General features: G+C 50.9%; 1 protein-coding gene across 9 annotated transcripts in view; it reads right to left on the reverse strand.

The window, feature by feature from the left end:
• GLMN (glomulin, FKBP associated protein) overlaps nucleotides 1-22,997 on the reverse strand; it is a 1,004,137-nt gene that overhangs the window by 628,461 nt on the left and 352,679 nt on the right. For all 9 annotated transcript variants that reach the window (XM_069641799.1, XM_069641796.1, XM_069641800.1 and 6 more), the window contains exon 8: nucleotides 14,771-14,958. In XM_069641799.1, coding sequence (XP_069497900.1) covers nucleotides 14,771-14,958 — 188 coding nt within the window. The remainder of the gene's footprint in view (nucleotides 1-14,770; nucleotides 14,959-22,997) is intronic.

The raw sequence follows: 22,997 nt of genomic DNA on the forward strand, positions 1-22,997 counted from the left end.
TGTCTCCATTCATTTTACCTGTAATCTTACGTTCTTCCCCATGGGTGTATTTTGTCTCTTGTACAAACAAAACGTTCAATTTAGACTGTGAATTGTCGTGCCAACATAGATCTTTTTGCAGTGAATTGAGGCACTTCACATTTAGGGATCCGAAGACTATTCCATCAGACCCAGCCATGCCTACAAATGATTTTTTTTAGTAGAGCCCCATCACCCCGTGTATTGCGCGGGGGACAATGTCTTCCCTTAGCAAGGATATTGAAAACCTGCCTTAACAGTGCTGCGTGCGTGTGTGGTTTTAGTGCTGTGGATCAGACCCGTTCTATTCGGATGTGTGTTTCTTCCCTCCCCCCCTTCCCTTTCCCATTCCCCTGAGATGCTAATGGGCGCATTCTCTTCCGTGAGAAATGAGACGCCCTAAACATAGAAGGGCCACACTAGTCAGTCCCCTCTTCGGGCATTGACCAAAACTATTAGCGTATGTGTAAAGAAGAAACCAACATTCGTGGGGCAATGTATTCAGTTACATCATATAACATAACTCAACCCCCGATTTGTCTAAACATTCATCCATTAGTGTTATGCACCAGGAACGTAATTAGTTAGCCTAAAAAGAACCTTGCTAGGAAGTAACAGAGAATAAGAGCACATTACACTTTCCTCAAGCAGTGTTTAGTCGTTTGTACTTCCACTTTAACTGCGCCCGGCCTCGTCTTGGGGGTTTCGGCGCTGGGTCTCGTTGCGGTCCTGTATGCTCTCTTCGAGTGTCAGAGGCCAAGCCTGCAGCTGGGCCCTGGAGGTGTCGGAGGGCTCGCTCTGCTTCTCCCACTGAGGTTATCCTAAACTCCTTAGCGCTGAATTCGAACTACAAGGAAAAAGAGTGCCCCTGCAGTAACAAACCCCCCTTCTCTTGCAGCCATGCCGTAAGGGGACGACATCCTCTTCTTTTCGTCAGAGTCATTGCTGAAAGGTCTTGGTACAGTTTTACTTTTGAGCCCTTGACATCTATTTTGTCCTTTTCTCTTGCTTTTGGTAAGACGTCCTGTCTCTGCGCATAGTAGTGACACTTTATGAGGACTGATCGGGGTCCCCTCTGCGGTCCACCAGCCCTGTGCACCCTGTTGAATTCGAGCCTGAGGGGGGATCGTTCCATCATACAGGGACATGATTAGGGCTTTGACCTTACTTTCAAGACGAGCTGAGGTCTCTGCCTGCTCTTCTTCCAAGCCTACGATTCGAATGTTAGAGCGACGCTCCCGATTTTCTAAGTCGTCAATCTTTGACTCAATATCCTGTTCCTTTTGTTCGAAGTCTAAGAGCCGGGCCTCATATTGCATCGTTGCGATGTCTCCCGATTGCTGGTTGCTCTCGACCGCTTCCAAGCGGTCCTCCACTTTAGCCATCTTTGTTTGCAAATCGGAGGCAGTTTCCGTAAGGCTGGATTTGATTGCTCTAATTTCGCCCAGTAGGAGCCGTATATCAGATTTAGTGGCGCTGTCGAGATCATTCGCTGGGATCTCGGAGGAGCTCTGGACCTCGTCTGGCTCCCGGCTGCGCCTGTCCGGCAAAACCTACGCAATGTTGCTAGGGTGCGTGGGTCCATCCTTCCCCTTTGCTGAGTTGAAAGTTCACTATCGCTACTGTAGAAGCTGAAAGTCTCTTGCCGATAGGTTTCCCTAAGTGCTAGGCCACTTGCGCTTCCTCAGGTGGGGGGGGATGAGTGCACCCTCCACGGTTGTCCCGATTCCGACGAGAGGCTTTGTCTTGTTTTTTGATGTTACTCCTTTAGTGCTCTGTTTTTTAGTTGGGGTTACAATTGGTGGTGCTGCCGCCTCCTTTTTCTTTGGACTCGCCCCTAATTGATCCTATGAGTCTCTTCGTTTTTCGAGGGGGAACCCCAAAGCTAAATGTGCTGGGCTTATTCAGAACTCTTTTGCTGGTGTGGAGGGTAGCTTTTAGCTATTTGGATAGGTTGGTGATGGCGCTTTGACGGGTGCTTCAGTCGTGGCACAGAGGGAGCCGGAGGATGTTCCTCCACCTGGGTGTTTTCTGAGGCTTATTTGTGTTGAAGAACTCGCAATTGTAGTTGGGGGGGTTTGGAGGGAGGTGGAAATGCAGTCGGAGGCCTCATGGAGCTCCTGCCCCACCCCTGGATTATTGCCCTTGTGGCTGGTTTGAATGCTATGAATTTTGTTTGATGCGCAGGGTGGTCCCTTCACTGTACTTGGATATCATTCACGTGTCTGTACTATAAAATTTGAATCAGGGGGGCTCGCTATCACGATTGCTGTGGTCTGCTGTTTCATTCCTGAATATTTTGTGAATGTGTTGATTGCGGCCTTCGTAAGCTCCCTGTTCTGCGTTGCGGCATATGCAGGGCCCGAAAGACTGGAAGCTTCCTTGATTTCCCCCCTCGGGGTGCCGTCTCTGCACCGCACTACCTGGGACGGGGGGGCTGCACTGCAGTGCAGTTGGCGATCGGGCCGCTGCACTTATACGAGGGGAAAGCCTTCCTCGCTGCTGGAGCGGTGCAGAGAGAAGGAAGGAGGGCCTCTCCCTCAACAGCACTTTTATACTGCCGGGGGGAAGCGTTCCATGTTTTTGTCTGGTTACCCCTGGATGGCGAGAGGGCCCGCTCTGGCGTCCCCGCCCGCTTACCTCCTTGACGAGGTTCGTGTGGGAGCACTCGTCCCTTGCTCAATGTGAATGCTGGTGATGGGGGGAGGGGCGGAGAGTCACGGCCAGCTCCCGGGCCTTTATTGTGCCTTCTTGAAGTGTTGCTGTGGCGGAGTGCGATGTGAGGCACCTCTGAACGCCAGTTCCTCGGGTACTCCGCCGGCTGCTTGGGCTCAGCTGGATGAAGTCTCGCCTGCTTCCCACCCGACCGGAGCTTCGAGCGCAGCCACCATTTTTCTTTCCATATTCACCCGGTCGGGAGGAGCGATCTCACAGCGATGATTTTGTTGTCATAGCCTAAGCGGTTTTAGTTGACACTTCTTCTGCAGTTACTCTAATGGTTCATGGTGCTGCGTGGTGATTTATTAGGTCGTATATCTTCTTTTATCTGCAGAATTTCAGGCAAGTTTCTAGCCCGGGGAGGGAGACGATGGTTTAAGCATTCATCACGTCTGTGCCCCCTGGTGGTCTCATACTTCATTTTATTTTACATTATAACCATACAACATCCAGGACATCGGTGCAAGTCTGAAATTTGTCAAATGCACTAACATTGGGCACCCTTTGCCCTTTCGGTAAAGACCCGCAGGTGGGCAATTTCCCCCCGCTTGCACCACCAATTACTCCTTTATCTGCTCCTGACCACTCATTCCCCCACCCGCTGTCTCCTACTACCCTGTTCCCCTACTGTAACAACGTAATGGCCCTCCTCCCAACTACCAACTGAGCATGCCTCTGCGTTTCTCCCACGTTGTGTCATCCCAATCCCGTTACCTCGAATATTGTGGCCGACCATACCACCTTCCCCCTTACTCCTGATCCCCAGGCAATCCATCCTCAGGGGTCCCAAACATCACCTGAACAAGCATATTCCTTGAGGTCACATCATTGCTAACCTCTCGTTGGCCTCTGTACACTGCCCTATACCACACCACTGTTTCAGCTTCTGCCCATTTTCGGAGCTCTGCCCACCACGCCTCAATATGAGGGCCTTCCACCACTTTCCAGGCCATTGCAATCCTTTTTGCCAGGACGCATACAAGATCTTTCATCCTGGTCAGATGCGGGCACTGCCATCAGATATGGCGTCCATCCACTTATTTTTACACCCCCTCCCTCCTAAACTTGTCCACTATGTTTTGCCAGAAGGCCTCAATTACAAGGCATGTCGAAAACCTATTCATCATCCCTGCCGATACATTACCACATCTAGGGCATACTTGTGATTCTGCCCCCGGGAACTTCGAGATGTCTTCTGGGGTCAAATATGCCCTATGTGTGACTTGCAGTTGTGTCAATTTAAATCTGGCTTTTCTGGACACTTTTCGCATGTACGCCAGTGCTTTGGCCCATTCTTCCTCGGTAAACGGCTTCCCCAAATCCCTTTCCCATTTCCATCTCACACGCAGTTCCACCCGTCCCATCCCTTCTAAAAACCTCTCATAGGCCCTCAAGATCATGTGTCACCCTTCCGCTACCTCATTAAGTGTGTTTAATATGTCATCCCCTTCCTTACCCTCTCTCAGCCCCGGACATCTATTCTCTGCCATCTTCACTATCCTATGATGCACCAGAAATTGCCCTTTGGAAATGCCATATTCCTCCACCAGCTCTGAAAAACCCACCCAAGTCCCTTCTCTATGCAGGTCCCTCACCGTGGCTGCCCCTTCTCGCTTACCAGTGTAATCAGAGGTTGCGCACCTCATCTGAGTTGCTTCCGCATATGGCCATCAGGGGTATATTGCTAGAGTACGGATCCCGCCTCGCCACCATCTTCTGTATTTTGTGCCAGATCCTACTCCCCACCTTCATGAGCACCGACGACCCTCTCTAGCTGGCGTTTGCTACCCAAAGTACCTCCTTCAAGTAGTACGAACTGACCTCTTCATTCAACAGCTCTCTGTCTAATGAGCCCTTTTCTGCTAGTGAAGTTAACAAATTGTAGCTGCCCAACTAAGTAGTATGCCTCGAAATTAAGCAGTCTGATCCCCCCTGCTATATAGTCCCTATTCAGCGTGTTCAGCAAGATCTTACATCTCCTCTTTCCCCAGATGAACCCCCTCACCAGTGAGTCCAAACTGTGGAAAAACCAACCTTATACTATGTACGGTATGTTAAACTGATACAGTAGGCGTGGCAGTACCACTATCTTCAATATTGCAGCTCTACCCATCACAGACAACAGCAATTTCTGACAGAAAAACATGGATCTTTTCAACCCCTTCAATGTGTTCCCCTCGTGCTCCCTCTCTAGTTACCAATAGACATCCACCCCCAAGTATCGGAACGTCTCCATTTCCCATCTCAGTCCAAGGTTTGGTAAGCGCTCAAGGTCCCGCCCAGGCAGTCCCGCCAGCGGGAAAAGGCTCGATTTCTCCCTCCTAATGGTTATGCCAGACAGTCTTGCGAACCTACCCAGTACCTTCCAGATGTACGGCAGGTTATCCTTGGGGTCTCGCACATATAGTAGCATGTCATCTGCATAGAGCAAGATCACATGTGCCTTGTCGCCTACTTGTATGCCTGCTTCTTTATATTCTATTCGAAGTAGAGCCACCAAAGGTTCTAGTGCCAAGATGAAGATCATGGAGGACAGAGGGCTCCCCTGCCTGGTGCCCTTGAGATGTGTCTACCCATTTTGATCCTGACCATTGGTTCTTGTTAGTGTAACCACACCCACTGTATAAACTTAAGGCCCATCCAAAATCTCCCCAGCACTGCATGCAGCCATTCCCATTGCACTCAATCAAACGCCTTTATCGCGTCAAGGGAGGCCACTGCATAGGCCCCATCTACTCCCTTGGTTCTGTCTATTATGTGATGTAACCTACTTATGTGCACTACTAAAAAAACATGATCTAGACCCCAATAACCCAACCAACTACAGGCCAATCACAACCGTTCCCTACATCCTAAAGATCTTAGACAGAGTGGCCTACCAGCAAATACAGAAGCACCTGGAAGACAACAACCTCCTGGGTCTCAGACAATCCGGCTTCAGGCCAAGGCACGTAACAGAGTCAGCCCTAGTGGACCTAAAAATACAGATGGACGAGGCAAAGGACAAGAGTAATCTAGCCATTCTCTTACTGCTAGATCTATCAGCAGCCTTCGACCTCGTCGACCATCAGATCCTTACAGAACATCTGATGACCTCAGCGGCCTTCTCTAACCAGGCGACCGCCTGGATCCTGTCCTTCCTAGCCAACCGAACCACCCGGGTCTTCTCCCCGGGGGCATCAGCACTCCCTGTCCCCATCACCTGCGGCGTCCCTCAAGGCTCATGCGTCTCGCCGACCCTATACAATATCTTCACTAAGCTATTGTTTGACCGCCTAGATAACCTGGGTGTCACATACACAAACTATGCTGACGATACCCAGGTTCTCATCACCCTATCAGGGTGCTACGATGAGGACTCCATCAGAATCAACAACCTATATTTGGAGATCCAAGCCTGGATGGCAGAGCACGGTCTATGCCTCAACGACGAGAAAACTGAGCTCCTTCTTGTCAGCTCCCAACCACGGCTAAACAAACTAGACCCTCGTTACGCATCCATCAACATAGATGGTAACCTAATCACAGTAGCCAAAGAAATTAAAACCCTTGGGGTTTATCTAGACTCTACTCTCTCGCTTAAAAGACAGGTGAATGCCACAGCCTCATCCACAGCTTATACTAATAAGCTCCTCAATGCCTGCAAACCTTTCCTATCGCCTTCCAGCTGCATTACACTAGCCAGAGCGCTGGTGCTCTCAAAAATTGACTACTGCAATACCCTCTTTCTCGGTACCTCAGAACGAAACCTGAACAAACTACAGGTGCTTCAAAATAATGCCCTCAGAGCCGCCCTCAGTATCCCACGACACGCCCACATATCCAGCATCAGACAAGATGCTCACTGGCTCCCTGTACGAGACAGAATCTCTCTCAGATCCCTCGTCATCGTCCATAAATGCCGCTCCAATGACGCACCCAAATACCTGGCAGACAAGTTCCACAATCACACATCAACTAGACCAACTAGAACGCCATACTCACATTGCCTCTCTGTTCCCAAGTTCTCCCTAAAAAAAGCAGGTGGCGCTAGCTTCCCGGTCCTAGCTGCCAAACTATGGAACGCTATGCCACCAAACCTTAGAGCAGAACCCTCATTTTGGACTTTTAGAACCAAAACAAAAACTTGGCTTTCCAACAAAAACTCTGCTTAGTGTACTTCTTCTCTGCATGTCTCTGTCGACCACCTTGTAACCCGGTCTACTACACCTATTGTTGTTATATCACAGTCTGTATTGTATATTTTTGCCATTTTGTAACTATCTCTAAGTCTCCGGCGCCCGGTTACCCCAGGGTTCGGCGCACGGTACAAATAAATAAACTAAACTTAACTAACCTACGCAGATTCCAGGAGGTGCTTCTACCTGCGACGTAACCAGTCTGGTCTGTGTGTGTACAAGCATCGTTATCACCCTCTGCAGTCTATTAGCCAAAAGCGTGGCCAATACTTTACAGTCCTGGTAAATCATAGAGAGCAGCCTGTAGGATCCACAGTCCAGCTGTGGTTTCCCTGATTTAAGGATTGGCACTATAAGTGACTCACCCAAGATTCTCTGGTAATATTTCTGCTTCAAACGCCTCCTCTAGCATGCGCACGAGATGCAGCGTTAACTCACTGGTGTATTCTTTATAAAATTCCCCCGGAAGGCAGTCGGCCCCCAGTGTATTACCAGTGGGCAATGATAGTATAGTATTCCTCACTTCTTCGTCTGTCAATGGTGCGTCCAGCATCTCTGCCTGCTCTGGCTCTAAGCACAGTAGTACTATGTCACCCAGGGACATTTCCACTTCATGCCGCTCCCCTCCCGCACTATACAGTCGCCCATAATATCTACCGAAAATTGCATTAATTTCCCCTTGTGCTCGCCACTCTTCCACACACTCATCCCTAATGGTACTTATAATTTCCCTCTTCTCTTGAGCTCGACACAGCCAAGCCAGCACCCTCCCTGGCTTATCCCCGCCCTCGTGCAGCCTTTCCAAATACCTAGCGTAATCATGCTTGCCCAGCCGTTCCCAATGCCCTATACAGGCCTGTCACAACCTAATGACCTCCACTTCGCTCCCCTTCCGGTGCCCCTCACCCTCAGCCAAGGCTTCTATTTGTAACTCAATTGCGGCGATGCTGTCCCGCAGTTCCTTCCGTATGCCCTCCATTTTATCAATCGCCTCCCCCCTCACCACTAACTTAAATGCCTCCCACAGGGTCCCAGCACTATCTACACTTCCCAAAGTTCTGAGCAAAGCAGTCCTCCATTCTCTCACCCATGTGTACCTGAACCCCTCGTCCAGTAACGCCTCCGCCCTCAATCTCCAGGTCGGAATAGGTGGCTTCACCACAGTTCTCTGCCATGTCACTTCCAGTGGTGCATGGTCCGATACGACCAGAGCCTTATATTCCGCAGCCACAAATTCTCCCAGTGTTTCCCTTCCTGTGAACATATAGTCGATGAGTGTGTGCACCTCGTGTGGACTGGAGTAATAGGAATAGCCTCCCATGCAGCTCTCTCCATATGTCTTTAAGGCCTAGCTCCGCCATCTGCTCACTTAGTGCTTTAGTAGGCGGTGCCGGTTTCCGGTGCCTATCGTCTGACCTGTCCAAAGTAGGGTCCAGTGTGCAACTAAAGTCCCCTCCCCATAGCCATGGCGTTCGGTTGATCTTCAGGACCTTGTGTCTTCAGTTAGGGCCAAGTGTTGTGTGGCGCCGGGGGTCGACCTCTCCATGCTGTCTTGCTCATTGCGAGAGGCAGCTGATGAGGTGGCCCCCTAAAGGCAAATTCAGGTGCGGAGGCTCCCGTCTGAACCTTGGTTCTCTGAGCAGCATTAACTGGCTCGTCTTGAGCTAAGGCAGGCTGAGCAAAATTGGCAGTCGAGCCTACGATCCCTGTCTTAGATCTGAATATAAAGTCTGTGTGGCTGCTTACTAAGCCCCGCCCCTGGCAGCCATCCTCAGATTTGGTAGCACGTAAAGTGGTAGTATGACCAAGTGAAAAGCCGCAGAGGGGAAGGAGGGAGGATTCGCATGTGAATCCATGCCAGACCCATGCTGGAGAACAACAGTTACAGGTAAGTAACTTGTTCCTTCTCCAGCATGGGGTCTGGCATGGATTCACATGCTCATGAATATAAGAATACATAGCAGTACACACATGCACAACCACGGGAGGTGGCAAGGCTCAACATTAAGTATTACATAAAACTCAACATTAAGCATCTCTTACCTCCTCACCAGGCTCACCTTAAGCGAACAGGTTGCGCAGCACTGCCTGGCCGACTCTGGACTCCTCCCTGGAATCCCAGTCGACGCAATAGAATCTTGTGAAGGTGTGCGTCGACCTCCACGTAGCAGCCCTGCAGATGTCCAGCAGGGGCACACCAGATAAGAACGCCGTGGTAGCAGTGATCGCTCTGGTCGAATGGGCTCTCGGACGGCCCGGCAACGGTCAGTTTGCCAACCGATGACAGTGCATGATGCAGCCGGAGAGCCATCTGGAAATGGAAGCCTTCGAGAGAGCCTTCCCTTGGTTCACAGGTCCAAAGTTCACAAACAGCTGTGATGTCTTCCGAAAACTCTTCGTTCGGTCCGCATAGAAATTCAGCGCTCTAGCTACATCCAGCAAATGCAAAGTCCTCTCGACCGGTGACGAAGACGATGGGAAAAAGACTGGTAACACCAAGGGCTCGTTGAGATGGAAGTCCGACGGCACCTTGGGAATGAACGATGGGTGCGTCCTCAGCACTACCCTCGTCTCGTGGAAAGTCAAGTATGGAGGCTTGCAGGATAGGGCCTGAATCTTTCCCACGCGTCATGCAGAGTTGATGGCCACAAGGAACGCTGTCTTCCACGAGAGGAACTTCAACGGAGCCGAATGCAAGGGCTCCAATGGCGGCCCCATGAGCCTGGTCAGCACCACGTTGAGCTCCCACGCCGGGGCTGGAGTCTTCACCGGCGGGAATGATCGAAACAGTCCTTTCATAAACTCCTTCACCAGGCGATGTGACCACCGGGACGACTGTCCTGCAGTTCTGGTGTATCGGGAAATCGCTGCCAGATGTATCTTGATGGAAGCATGAGCTAGTCCAGCTTTGGCCAGCGACAGTAAGTATGGTAGCACTTGAGGGGCTGTAATCCGTAGAAGGTTAATCTTCTGTGCATGGCACGAGACAGAGAACCTCTTCCACTTGTGTCCGTAGCACTTGAGAGTTGAGGACGCCCTGGCCTTTGCAAGAACCACTCTGCAGTCGGCCGGGATATCGTACCTTCCAAACTCTAGTGCTGCAGGAGCCAGGCCTGCAAGTTCAGCGACTCTGGGTCGTGGGGAAGAATGGCGCCTCCTTCTTTGGAGAGAAGATCTGCATCCGTCGGGGACGCTGACAAGTCCATAAGGTCCGGGAACCAGATCTGTCTCGGCCACCTCGGTGCTACAAGGATCATCCTGCACCGGGACCTCTTGAGTTGGTTGATGAACTTGAGCAGCAATGGCAACGGAGGGAACGCATACAGGAACAGGCCGTCCCAGGGGAACGAGAAAGCATCGCCCATGCTCCTCGGCTGGGGGAACCTGCTGGCGAACCTCTGGCACTTGGAGTTCGTCGCCGTCGCGAACAGCTCGATTTGGGTTTGCCCCATCGCCGGAAGAGTTGATCCACTTGATCCTGGCGTAGTTCCCACTCGTAGCACGAGCGCAGCTCCCTGCTGAGTGAGTCGGCGATGGTGTTTTTTTATCCCTGCTAGATGAAAAGGTACCAGAAACATCCCCTGGGCAACGGCCCACCGCCACAGATCCTGGGCTTCCTTGGACAGGGCTGGAGATCTGGTCCCTCCCTGCTTCCGGATGTAGAACATCGTGGTTGCCCTTGAGGGACGGGAGGAATGACTTGAGGGCCCAGAACACCGCTCGGAGCTCCAGTATGTTGATGTGGAGCGGCCTCTCCTCCGTGAGCCACAGGCCTCTCGCGTGAAGATCTCTGGTGTGCGCTCCCCACCCCTCCAGGGAGGCATCCGTCGTCACCATCACCTGGTATGCTGGGGTCTGAAAGTCCGCGCCCGCTGCGAGATGCGCGCGGGTGCCCCACCATCGAATTGCTTGGCAGAATACTTAGTTGAGCGAGATCTTGTCCTTGAAGCTGCCCGTTGCTCGCATCCAATGGGCGTCGAGGAACTCCTGCAGAGGGTGCATCCGAAGCCTGCACAGGCGCACCAGATAGATGCAAGAGGACATCATCCCGAGCAGGGACTTCATGGACCACACTCTGGCCACGTCGGTGGCCAGCAGACGCTGTACCTTGCCCAGGATGGCCTGCGTTCTTTCCTCCGACGGCGAGGCCAATTGCGCCACTGTATCGAGCTTGGCTCCCAGAAACAGCACGACCTGTGGCGGAACCAGGTGGGATTTGGGGAAGTTGATGGAGAATCCCAGGTCCGTGAGCAGCCGGACGGTCTTTGCTGTGTGTTCGACGGCGAGTTCCCTTGTCCCTTCTCGGATGAGCCAGTCGTCCAGGTAGGGGTAGACGTGGATCCCCTGCAGGCGCAGCCGCGCTGCCACTGGTGCTAGGCACTTGGTGAACACCCTGGGCGCCGACTTCAATCCGAACGGGAGGGCCTTGAACTGGTAGTGCCGCCCTTGGACTACGAACCTGAGAAATTTCCGGTGTCCTTTTAGGATGGGGATGTGAAAGTATGCATCCTCCAAATCCAACGACGATAGGAAGTCGCCTTCCTCCAGCTGGCCCAGCACGTGCAGGAGGGGGACCATCCAGAACTTCTGTGCCTTGATGTATTTGTTTAGCCGACGCAAGTCCAGGATGGGACGCCAACCTCCTGTCTTCTTCCTGACGAGGAAGTATCTTGAGTATACTCCAGAGCCCCGGAGCCTCTTTGGGACAAGCTCGATGGCTCCTTTCTTGAGCATCGCCCTTACCTCTAACAGCAGTTGAGGGACGTGGTTTATCTTCCTGTCCACTGGAGGAATTCAGAGGCACTTCTTTAGGAATTCCAGAGTGTGTCCATGGGCCAGGGCAACCAGCACCCAACGGTCGGTGGAGATGGACTGCCACACGCTGACGAACTTCGCCAGCTGGCCTCCCACCGGGGTGTTTCAGTGGGGGCCTGACGCAACGGCCGGTTCAGTCTTGCTTGGAAGCAGCCTTGCCTCCTTGGCCTCCCTGGCGATGATGGTGAGATCCACCTGACTTGCCTCGTCCCCTGTAGGCTTCTTGCGACGAGGAACGGGCTGCCTGGCTGTAGGTCGAGGAGCCGCCGCCGAATCCTTTGGAGGCACCTTGCTTGCCTCCGGAGTTCCGAAAGGGCAGCCGCCGTTGCTGCAGAACTCCCAAAGCCCAGCCGTCTCCGTGTAGGTCTTGATGGCCTGCAGCGACTCATCCACTGTCTTTCCAAAAAAATTGTTCCCGTCGAAGGGCATGTCCAAAACCTTGGCTTGCACGTCCTGGCGGAAATCCGTCGCCTTGAGCCACCCCCGCCGTCGAAGGCAAACGCCGTTGCCCAACTGGCGGAAACCGGTGTCGGCAATGTCCGTGGCCAGAGTTATGGCGTGGTCCGATGCCACCTCACCCTCCTGTAGGATCGCCAGGGCCTCTGCCCTCTTGCCCTCTTGTCGTCCAACAGGGGGGCGATCTTGTACCACAATTCCCTGTCATAGCAGGCCACAATCGCTAGGGCGTTGGCCGCCTTAATCGTCATCGCCACCGACGAGATGACTCGTCGTCCTATGGCGTCCAGCTTCTTTCCCTCGCCGTCCGGTGGGGAAGTTGAAGATGAAGCCGATGCCCCTCCGCTTTCTTCTTGGCCGCTGCTGAGACGACCAAATCCGGGGTCAGCTGTGCCCTAAGGCACAACGGGGCGGCGTCGGTGACCCGGTACTCCTTCTCGTACCGGTCCCTCTTGGCAGGTGTCGTGGACGGGTTCTTGAGGAGGGCAAGTCCCTCGTCCCAGATGTCATAAAGCAACGGCACTGCGAGGACCGTCTTCCTCTTGGCCTTGCGCCCTTGGTAGAGGAAGCCTTCCTTCTTCTCTTAGGGGCAGAGCTGAAAAAGCTTGGATGCCCTGGCAATCATGGCGTGGAAGGAGCCAATCTCGTCGGGCGGGGATGCCCGAGGGATCAGAGACGGAAGGTCAGTCCCGTCGTCACCGCCGTCGTCATCCGTCCCCGTCATGGCCGTGTCTGTTCCCGTGTCGACCCTCAGGACCGGGGAAGGTGACAAATGCTGAGAAGGCCGTGAGGGCTGAAGGGGCACTGGATGAATTCTCCTCCTCTTGTTTGGTGGGCTTCCTGACGGACCCGGTTCAGCTGGGTCGTCCGTCGGGGGTAGGGGCAGTCTCGTCCTTATCTCTGTGCATAAGGCTTGGATTGCCGTCAAAATGGCCGCCAAGTTGTCCTGCGGCTCGGGCTGCGACGGGCGTGACGGGCACGCCAGTTGCTCCTCATCCACGGGAACCTCGTTGTCGTTGCCACCCTCGCTCTCGTCGTCCCCCTTGTCGGGATTCCTCCCGTAGGACCGGGCCTCTTCCAAATTCTCGGTCAGTTCCTCCTCGGAGGTTGCGTCCGTGTCCGTAACGGCTACCGGCACCCCCCCTCTTTTTCCACCGGGGTATTCTCGATGGGCTTAAAAGAGGATTCCCTCCTCAGGCTTCGCCAGGGCCGCAGCGACTCCCTCGATAGAGGCCTTAGCCGGGTGAATCAAGGCCTTCACCACCTTGGGCGCGCTTGAGGATTCACCTTAGGGGGAGGGTCACCGCCTCGCTCCGCTACGGCTGGTTCCTTCGAGATCGACCGGGGCCTCTCCAGAAGCTTAGCCGGGTTCTCGGATTTTCTCTTCCCCGAGCCAGAGCGTTGGCTCGTGGTTGATGGCATCGGTGAAGGTGCACCCGGCCAGGCAAGCGGAGGAGCCCGACCGTTTGGGGCTCCCGGTACCTGCGGACTCGCAGTGCTTTGCCTTCTGTTGGGCCCCCGTCGCCAGGGCGCCCTCACAGGACTTAGGAGACCTCTCGGACTTCTTCCGCTTCTCACCTGCTGGGTTCTTGCCTTCCAGCCAGTTGGAGAGACGGGTCCGACGATCCCTCATAGTCCGATCCGACATGTTCATGCAAAACGCACAGTCCTTCTCCACGTGCGTTTTGTCCTCGTGGAGGCAGTAAAGGCATTTCGAATGCTCGTCCTCCTTGAACACATTTTGTAGGTTGCATCCCGGGCAGATCCTGAACAGTTTAACGTGAGTCGAGCTTCCCTTCTCCTGGGCCATGGTCTTCTCGTCCGCGAGGTAGGCCTAAGAAACTTCTGGAATCCTCCAAGAAGCTTAACTCGATGAAACTTTCACCCTTGAGGGGCGTAGATAAATCCGAAACGGGTCTGCGTTGATCGGAAGTAGAAATGGTGGAGCTTGAGCTCGATTATACCGAAAAATGAGATAAATCTCTTTGAAAAAGCGCAAAACACAGTAAAAGCTTGAGAGCTATAGCACGAGGACTCCTAACACTTGAACGTGCGGTAAAAATCTGAGGATCGCTGCCAGGGGCGGGGCTTTGAGAGAGGGCAGTCATTGGCTGGGGACAGTATGACCCAGAGACCAGTGATTGGTTCCTACTAAGAAAGACAGATCAGAAACAAAACTGATACTGAATTTTTCTTTACCGAGGATTCCCAGCCAGGGAATATTCATGAGCATGTGAATCCATGCCAGACCCCATGCTGGAGAAAGTGATGCCTATCCTGTGCCTACACGAAAGCCCAAACTGTTTGCTTTGCCAATGGTAGTTTTCTCTTCCTGGTGCTATGAAGAAAGAGTTTGTATGTATGCAGCTCATTACAAAACTACAAATAAACTCACCAGTGCACAAGGATGATGTGTTTTCTCCTAAACAGGCTGGTCCACACTGCAGTTTTATGAAATATTTGAAGTCCTAAGCACATTTATTTAACAAGTAATTATCAAAATAAAGTGAAATCTATAAATATACTGATGATATGGATCACAAAAACATTACGGGAAAAGCAAAAGGATCTGTAAAAGGTCTTACCCAAACACGGTCGGAAACTGTTCCATCCCAATGTACTGAACAAACAAAAGATATGCGAGGCAAGCCAGCGACTCTGCAGCACACTTGGCGTCTTCTTCAGAAAGGGCCTCATCATCCACGGTCAATTTCATGCTTCCAGGCTTTGTGAACACTTTGCACAGCGGGTCCCCTATGGATAATAAAATACCCTAAAAAGGAAGATTTACAAACAATGAAGGCCACAGCTGTATATGCATGGCTTGAATAGAAAATGCCCACAACCAGACTAGAGGCGTAGAAGTGCCCTGGTCCTTCTCGTTGCTGCCCTACCCTTTCACATGTGTCAAGGACTGGCACCGTAGTAGTCCGCCCATCTGCAGATTTGGGTGAACTTCAGCAACCCTTTAAACATCACTATACTACCATTGACCCATTACCATCTCCTAGGAATGGCACTACAAACACCTGCAAAGCCATCAAAATGAAGGCCCAAAAAACACACAGGCACACTAGAAGAAGGGGAATAGCACTCGCTGCCTGTTTGGTTGCAATCAAATCCACCAAAGCATATGCTAACTCAATGTTTATATTAAATAAATTCCTAATTTAAATACAATGCCTGAAGACCAAAAGCTCATTTCGCTGCTCAGGTTTGTAACAAAAAAAAAGTAGAGGTGTAGGGACTCATTGACGGTCAGCAGAATATGGTGTTATGTCTGACTCGACTTCCAAAGAAAAATCAAGTGTCACAAAATTGGAGGAAAAAATGTACTGTTGACTTCAATATGCCATTCTTCTGTTATGATGCTCAAGAATTCCAAAATACATAATTTTTTCCATCATGTTAGCTAACATTTTAATTTCTGTGCCAATTCCCTTTAAACTTGGAGACCCCCAGGTCTTTTGCTGGACTCGGAGCTTTTTAATTTTTACTCTTTAGTGAATGGGACTTTTTCCTCCACTCCCTCATGTGTCTTTTCTGACTAGGATTATGTGTTTTTTACTGTTCAATTTTTGCATTGTGACACACAGCACCTTTTGTGCAGTGCCACTGAGGAGTCCCTTGGACTTATCTTAATGTTTAAATATATTTTCTTGGGTGAACTACTGTTCCCAAAAATAGTAAGATGACTTTTGTCTTACTTACCTTTTCTTTTGTGGGTCCAGCACGCTCCATGCTATGTGGAGTGCTGGGGAGTTACATAGTAACTCCTTATCCCACTTCTCATATAATAGTCTGTTACACTAAATTACTTGAATGGCTGGTGGCAGTGGTTTTGTTTTTATTACTTTTGTGCCATGCATCTGCAGGCTGATTCCTCAGCTGCAGTACCAAATGAAGCTATCGACATAGCTTGTATCAGGGAAACCATGGTTGCAAGACCCTGTAGGGCCCACATGTGTCACTGCGGTGCCTGAAAGCTACGTAATTCACAACGACAGGGAAAATGGCACTGGGGCTGAGTCGCCATAATCATCAGAGATTCCATTCAGATGTTCCCTTCCACTACCACAAACGCAGGCTGTGAAATACTCCATCTGAAACACACCCCATCAGAAGACCATTGTATTAACATCATACTATTATACTGACCCCCATCCCTCATCTCTGAGTTTAATGATGACTTAACACAGCAACTTAACTCCCTAAAAGGCCCAAATACTGCAACACTGGTTTTGGGAAGACTTCAATAGATGGTACGGGAACCCTAAGGATAAGGAAGCAACCTACCTAGAAAAAATCCTCAACAACATTGATGTAATGAATTCTGATCCCACCATGTAAAATGGCAATCAACTTGATTGGGTGATATAATCTGGAAACAAGTGGCTAACACACTAAAGCATGCATATGGTCAGACCACTACATGGTTTCATTCCTGCTGACCATAAAAACTGCATGGAACAACAAAGAGAATGATCCAACAATCATTAAGAACAGAAACCTCAAACATATCAGTTTGTACATCTGGAGCAATGCATCTCTAAAACATTGGAGGGTTCCAAAGAGGAAGACACTTGTGATAAATTGATAGCCAACTTCCTACACCACACCACTCTAATGGTAGAACAAAAAACCCCACTAAAAACAAGTTAGTAAGACTGAACGGCAACCACCAGAAATGGTTCAACAATACCTTAAAAATATTAAAAAAGAATAGAGGAGAAGGGAGGACAGATGGAGAAAACTCCCATCCCAAGAAAACAAGGACAGATGGAAAGAAAGTCAGAAAACCTACAAAAAGGCATATGTGACAAGTTGTTTGAAATCTTAAAATCAATCGAAAAGCCCAAAGCACTAGCTCCATCTCTCTCGCCATCCAAGGAAGACTGCGACAAAGTCCAATTAGCCTTTACAGCAAAAGTCGTTAAAATTAGGGACGTGCTATTGAAGGCCCAAAATGTGTCACCGGCTCAAAACGAACCCTCTTCGGAAGCTCCTATCCCCTGCCAACAGGAGCCTTTCTACTTTAAAAAAGTCATCACAGAGGAAGTACTCAAAACTCTGAGCCTAATGAAACCTACCACATGCGCCGAAAATGTCATCCCACCCAAACTCATCCTGGAAAATGCAAACATCTTCACCCCTCTCCTTACCAAAATGGTGAATGCATCATTCCGGGATGGTCACATTCCAGAAAGCATTAAATCAGCTACTGTCACACCACTAGCAAAAAAAACAGAGCTAGATCAAAGAGACCCAAGCAACCTAAGACCAATTACAAATTGCAATTTCATACTTAAGGTACTCGATAGAACTGCCACCTCCCAACTTCAAACATATGTGGAAGCAACCAATGTATTACACGGTCAGCAATCTGGATTTCGTACAGCCCATAGTACCGAAACAGCCATGTTGGACCTTCAGGCATTCGGGGCTCCTTATATTGTTAGATCTTAGTGCATCGTTCGATCTTTTAGACCACAATCAACTGAAACTTGCACTGACAAAGGTAGCCAACTGCTCGATTGAAGCAATTAGCTGGCTCACATCTTTTCTATCGAACAGAAAATCCAGGATACATTGGGGTAACAACTTCTCTTACGAAGAGATCATCAGATGCGGAGCACTTCAAGGGGCTAGCCTGTCCCATTGCTCTTTTTCCTGTACATCAGATTCCTGTGCTTAGTCCTTGACAAATTGGTAGCCTTTTTCACTAATTACGCCGATGACACCCAGCTTGTGGTGCAATTGAGCGGGGACTATGCACAGGATATCGCACGGGTGAAAGGACTAAACAAATCAATCGAAAATTGGTTGAACAACAACTGGCTGTGTCTAAATGCTAAAAAGACAGAACTGATGGTCTTTGGATCAAATCAAGCCACAGCTTTTTCTCATAAATTATTCTCAAATAAAGGTGGTCAACAAAGTAAAAAGACTAGGAATGTACTTGGATGCGTCCCTGAGCGCAGAAGCCCATGTGCTCCAAGTAAACAAGAACTGTTCCTATCACCTACGGCTCCTCAGAATAATTTGCCCTTACCGGAGCTAAGCCAATTGCTCCACAACAGCTAGCGCAACTATTCTTTCAAGGTTGGATTATGGTAATGCCCTTATTTTACGAGCCAACAAAGGACTCAATGCCAAATGTCAATTAATCCAATACAGCGCAGTCAGGATCATCAAGAATAAAACAAGAAAGGAACACATCAACAAGGACAGAAGGAACCTTCATTGGCTATCTGTGGAGGACAGAATACTATTCAAATCCTTGACACTAACGCACAGATGCTTTTATGGGAAGGCTCCATCCTACCTTAAAAGTAAATTGGTTACTTGGTTACCAAGACGTGCACTCATGTCGGAGCCTAAAGGCCTAGTTAAGATAACCAGGGTTAAGAAAGCAAATGGTTTGGGCAAAGCATTCCACGCTAAGGCCGCCATGATGTGGAACAATCTTTCCCTCCCTATCAGGTTAGAAAAGAATTACACAAGCTTTCAGAAAAAAACTCAAGACCCACCTCTTCAAATAAACCACTGCGTACCAGACAAAAACCCCAACCACATACCTGAGGAAATTGTCCTGCGATTACGTGTTTTGTACCACCTGTCTATATGTTAGCGCCCTGATGCTTGTGAGCGACCGGCGCTATATAAATAAAAGAAAAATAAATAAGGGTGAGCATTTTCCCAAAATGGCCCCAGTCTTCTTTTTTCGCCATTTCTTGTCAGTTAGTTCCTTCTGGGCTTTTACTCTGTTTGAATTGGGTTTTGAGTCCTTTGTGCATTCTTCATTTGGCAGGCTACAGCCCTAAATCCCACCGAGGCTCCAGTGTGTCTGGAAAAGCAGGAAGTGAAGGAGGGTCCCGAAACGTCCCTGTCCTTTCCCTCTAGGTGTACCTGAGTGAAACCAGTTCTGATTGGCCGGCTGACTTTCCGGGAGGACAGCCACCCTGCTGGGTGACTGACGGCCCTTGGGCTGTGAATAAATGGGAACTTGCTTAAAAGGGAAGGTTTTTGGGACTGGAGGCAAAGTCGACCACTGGAGGACAACATCCGATGGAGAAGATGTGAAGAAATGCCAGCAGCACACTCCTGGACCACAAAGTGCCCGATGAAGCCCTGCAACTGTGCTGACCCCGTTTTTGTTTCGACTGGGAAAACCTGCAAGAGACGACTTCCTCGCTTGGGCTTGTGGGACCAACTAACCTTGAGACAAGCTTCATATTGTCGCAACCCCCGACTTGCTGTGACTTTCCAAGGCTGCAGAAACCCAATGCCAGGGGACCCCTGACCATCATCGAGTGCATGGTCTTCGAAGTGCAAATCCGGCCAACTTCGTGGGCATCTAGAGGACACTACAGAAGCAGGAAATCTTCATCCAGAGTCCCCTCACCAGAGTCCAGTACTGAATGTACCAAGTAAATTGTAACCAAAGCTGTTTGTTCTTCTTTGGCGCTGAGAAAAAGGCGTCCAAACCACAAAAGGATGCTGAATCAAGGAGAATCCATTGCTGCCGAGTCCATCTCCCTCGAGTGCTGCTGCAGAAGCCCATCAGAGGTCCTCCCTTTCGTCACTACGACCAAGGACAAGGAACAAGGGTCTGCTACACTGCAACAGGAAGGCATCCAGCTGGAACCAATTCTTCAATTCACTGTGGGGCTTGGGGTACATCTACCTTTTGCCAATTGGGGTACTTCCTAGCTTGGTGAGTACTATTTTAAACCCTTTTGAGTTGACCGCAACTCACCTGAACTGGCCTCCCAGCTTGTGCTTTTTCTTTTTTTTTTTAAACTTTATTTTATTAACATTTTCATAATGTAACAAACAGGCTGGAAGCTTTACCACAAAATAAACGTGTCATCAGCCCCCAAAATAAGAGAAAAGAAAAAGGGCCCCTCCCCCCCCCCCGCCCTCCCAGAAAAGAACGAACCCTCCCCCCCATTAACTTGGATCCAGTAGAACCCCCTTCACAGGGAGATGCGTTGCAAACTTTGTGTGGCCGGAGTTCGGGAAAAAAGCAAAAAACTTCCAACTGCGTGTTTGGCTGCATGTCGTCCATTATCCCCCGGGACGCGGGTCCCCATTTCCATCCACGTTCCCTCCCCGAGCTTCAGTGGACCTCCCAACCCCAGATCTGCTGTACCCCGTACCAGTTAGTCTGAAAAGAGTTCATGTCATTGTTCATCATCGCTGTTAATTTGTCCATCAAGAACATGTTTTTAACCTTGTGTATCCAGTCCTCCTTTGTGGGCGTCTCCCTGCTCTTCCATTTCTGGGCCAGTGCCACCCTCCCGGCCCTCAGCATTGTTTCCCACATTCTCGGGTATCTGTGTACCTCCGTATCCTCTGGGGGGAGGCCCAGCAGCACTGTCAGGGGATTATGGGGAAGCAATTCCTCCGTGACTTCAGCGATCCAACCCCTTACCCTCTCCCAGTATGTTTGCGCTTTCGGACAGTGCCACCACATGTGGCCCCTCGTGCCTGCCTGGTCACATCCCCTCGGGCAGGCGGGGGATATTCCCGTGAACATTTTTGACAGTTTGACGGGATCTCTGTGCCACCCCTGTAGAATTTTAAAGTTGTGCTCCATGTCTGCTGTGAACAGGTTCCCGTGGAATGCTATTTTGAATATCCTCGACCAGGAGTCCTCCGAAATTTCTTCCCCGGCCAGATCGTTCCAGAAAGTGCGGAACCCCCTCCTTCTCCCCAGGTCCACTGTGTTAAGGATTTTGTACATTGCAGATACCGCCCCCTTCCTGGAGGTTGCAGTATCGAGTAGTTTCTCAAAGGGGGTCATCTGTCTCTTTAGCCGCTGGCCCCATGATTGATCGCACAGGATACCCTTCAGGCGGAGGTACTCGAATATGGAGATTGACTCCGGGCCGAGGGCGGTCCTCAAGTCTTCGTATGGTAGGAATTCTCCCTCTTTAAACAGTTGTCCAGCCCATTCCATCCCTGAGTCTGACCAGGACTGTGCATTACGGAACCCCCTGTTTCCCAGTCTAAGTGGGTGACCCCAAAGGGACGACATCGGGGACGGCCATGATGTCAGATGTGCCGTTTGGGGGCCCTCCCTCCATATTGCCCAGAGAACTCCCAGTGTTGGGTGGGATTTGAGCCTGTTCGGGATGAATTTAGGTGGGGCCCATAGGAGGTCGCGTACCTTAAGTGGGTGCGCATCCATGTCCTCCAGGTACGACCAGTATGTGCCCATCCCTTCCCTCATGTGTTCCAGGAGGACGCGCAATTGAGCGGCGCGGAAGTAGAGGTGAAAGTCGGGGAGCCCGAACCCCCCTCCTCTCTAGGTAAGGTAAGAATGGCCTTCGCGGTTCTCGGGGTCCTACCCTGCCATACAAACTCGCGCACCGCATTCTGGAGGACCCTGAATGTTTGGTCGGGGACGCTGGTGGGGAGGGCGGTGAAAAGGTATAGTAGGCGCGGGAGTATATTCATTTTCACTGCCGTCATGCGACCATACCAGGACAGGATCATGGAGCCCCATCTCCTTAAATCAGCGGTGACCTGTGACATAACGGGGTCATAGTTGGCAGGGGCGAGGTTGTGCAGGTCCCTGGTCAAAAAGATCCCCAGGTATCGGATTGAGGTCTTCCCCACCGCTATTCCCCCCAGACTGTCCCGGGAGTCTAGGCCTGGGTCCCGAGTTCTCATGGGGAGGAGGACTGATTTAGATGTGTTGATCTTTAGACCTGAGAAGCGCCCAAATGCGGACAACAGGGACAGGAGGGGGGGAGTGAGGATTTTGGGTCCACCAGATAGGCCAGGATATCGTCTGCAAACAGGGAGAGCTTGAATTCTACATCGCCTCTACTGATCCCCTTGATGTCTGAGTGTGATCTGATTGCTATTGCCAGGGGTTCCATAGTTAGGACATAGATCAACGGGGAGAGTGGGCATCCCTGTCTTGTTCCTTGTGATAGAAGGAGTGGGGCCGACAATCTACCATTCACTTGGACTCTGGCCTTTGGGGCCCTGTACAGTGCGGCCACCCAGTCCCTAATGTGGGTCCCGAAGCCCATCTTCTGAAGAGTGAGCTCCATGAACCTCCACTCGACCCTGTCGAATGCCTTTTCTGAGTCTAGGTCCGACACCTGGGCGTAATGAAACAGGTCTATGGTCTTGCGAATATTATCTGAGCCCTGTCTCCCCCTAACGAACCCCACCTGGTCACCGTGGACCAGCTTCGGTAGGACCCCCTCCACCCGGCTCCCGATGACCTTGGCCAGAATCTTAACATCAATATTCAACAGGGAGATCGGGCAGTAGGAGGAGCACTCCGAGGGGTCTCTACCGTCCTTTGGGAGCACTACAATGACTGCCTCCATCATGGAGTCCGGGAGAGGACCCCCCTCCAGAACCGCATTAAACACCCTGACCAGGTGGGGGGCGAGGGCCGACCGAAACCTTTTGTAAAAGTACACCGAGTAGCCATCTTCGCCCGGGGAAGTGCCCACCTTCATGCCACTGATCGCATGTTCCACCTCCTCCTCGGTCACCGGACCCTCCAACCCCTCCGCCATCTCCCTAGTCAAAGACGGGACCTGGATGGAGTTTAGGAATTCCTCGATCTCCCCCTGTCCCCTCCATACTCAGACGAGTATAGCCTTTCGTAGTATCGGCGGAAGGCCTCTCCAATGTGAGAAGTATCATGTCCCAGCTCCCCCACCTCGTTCTTCACTGCCTTCACCATTCTACTCCTCTGTACCTCCCTCAGCCTCCAAGCTAGGATCCTATCCGCCCTGTCCCCTTTTTCATAATACTTTTGTTTAACCAGGTGGAGGC

The sequence above is a fragment of the Ambystoma mexicanum genome, chromosome 1q, assembly GCF_040938575.1.
Source record: "Ambystoma mexicanum isolate Mex_15411 chromosome 1q, UKY_AmexF1_1, whole genome shotgun sequence".
Classification (NCBI taxonomy): Eukaryota; Metazoa; Chordata; class Amphibia; order Caudata; family Ambystomatidae; genus Ambystoma; species Ambystoma mexicanum.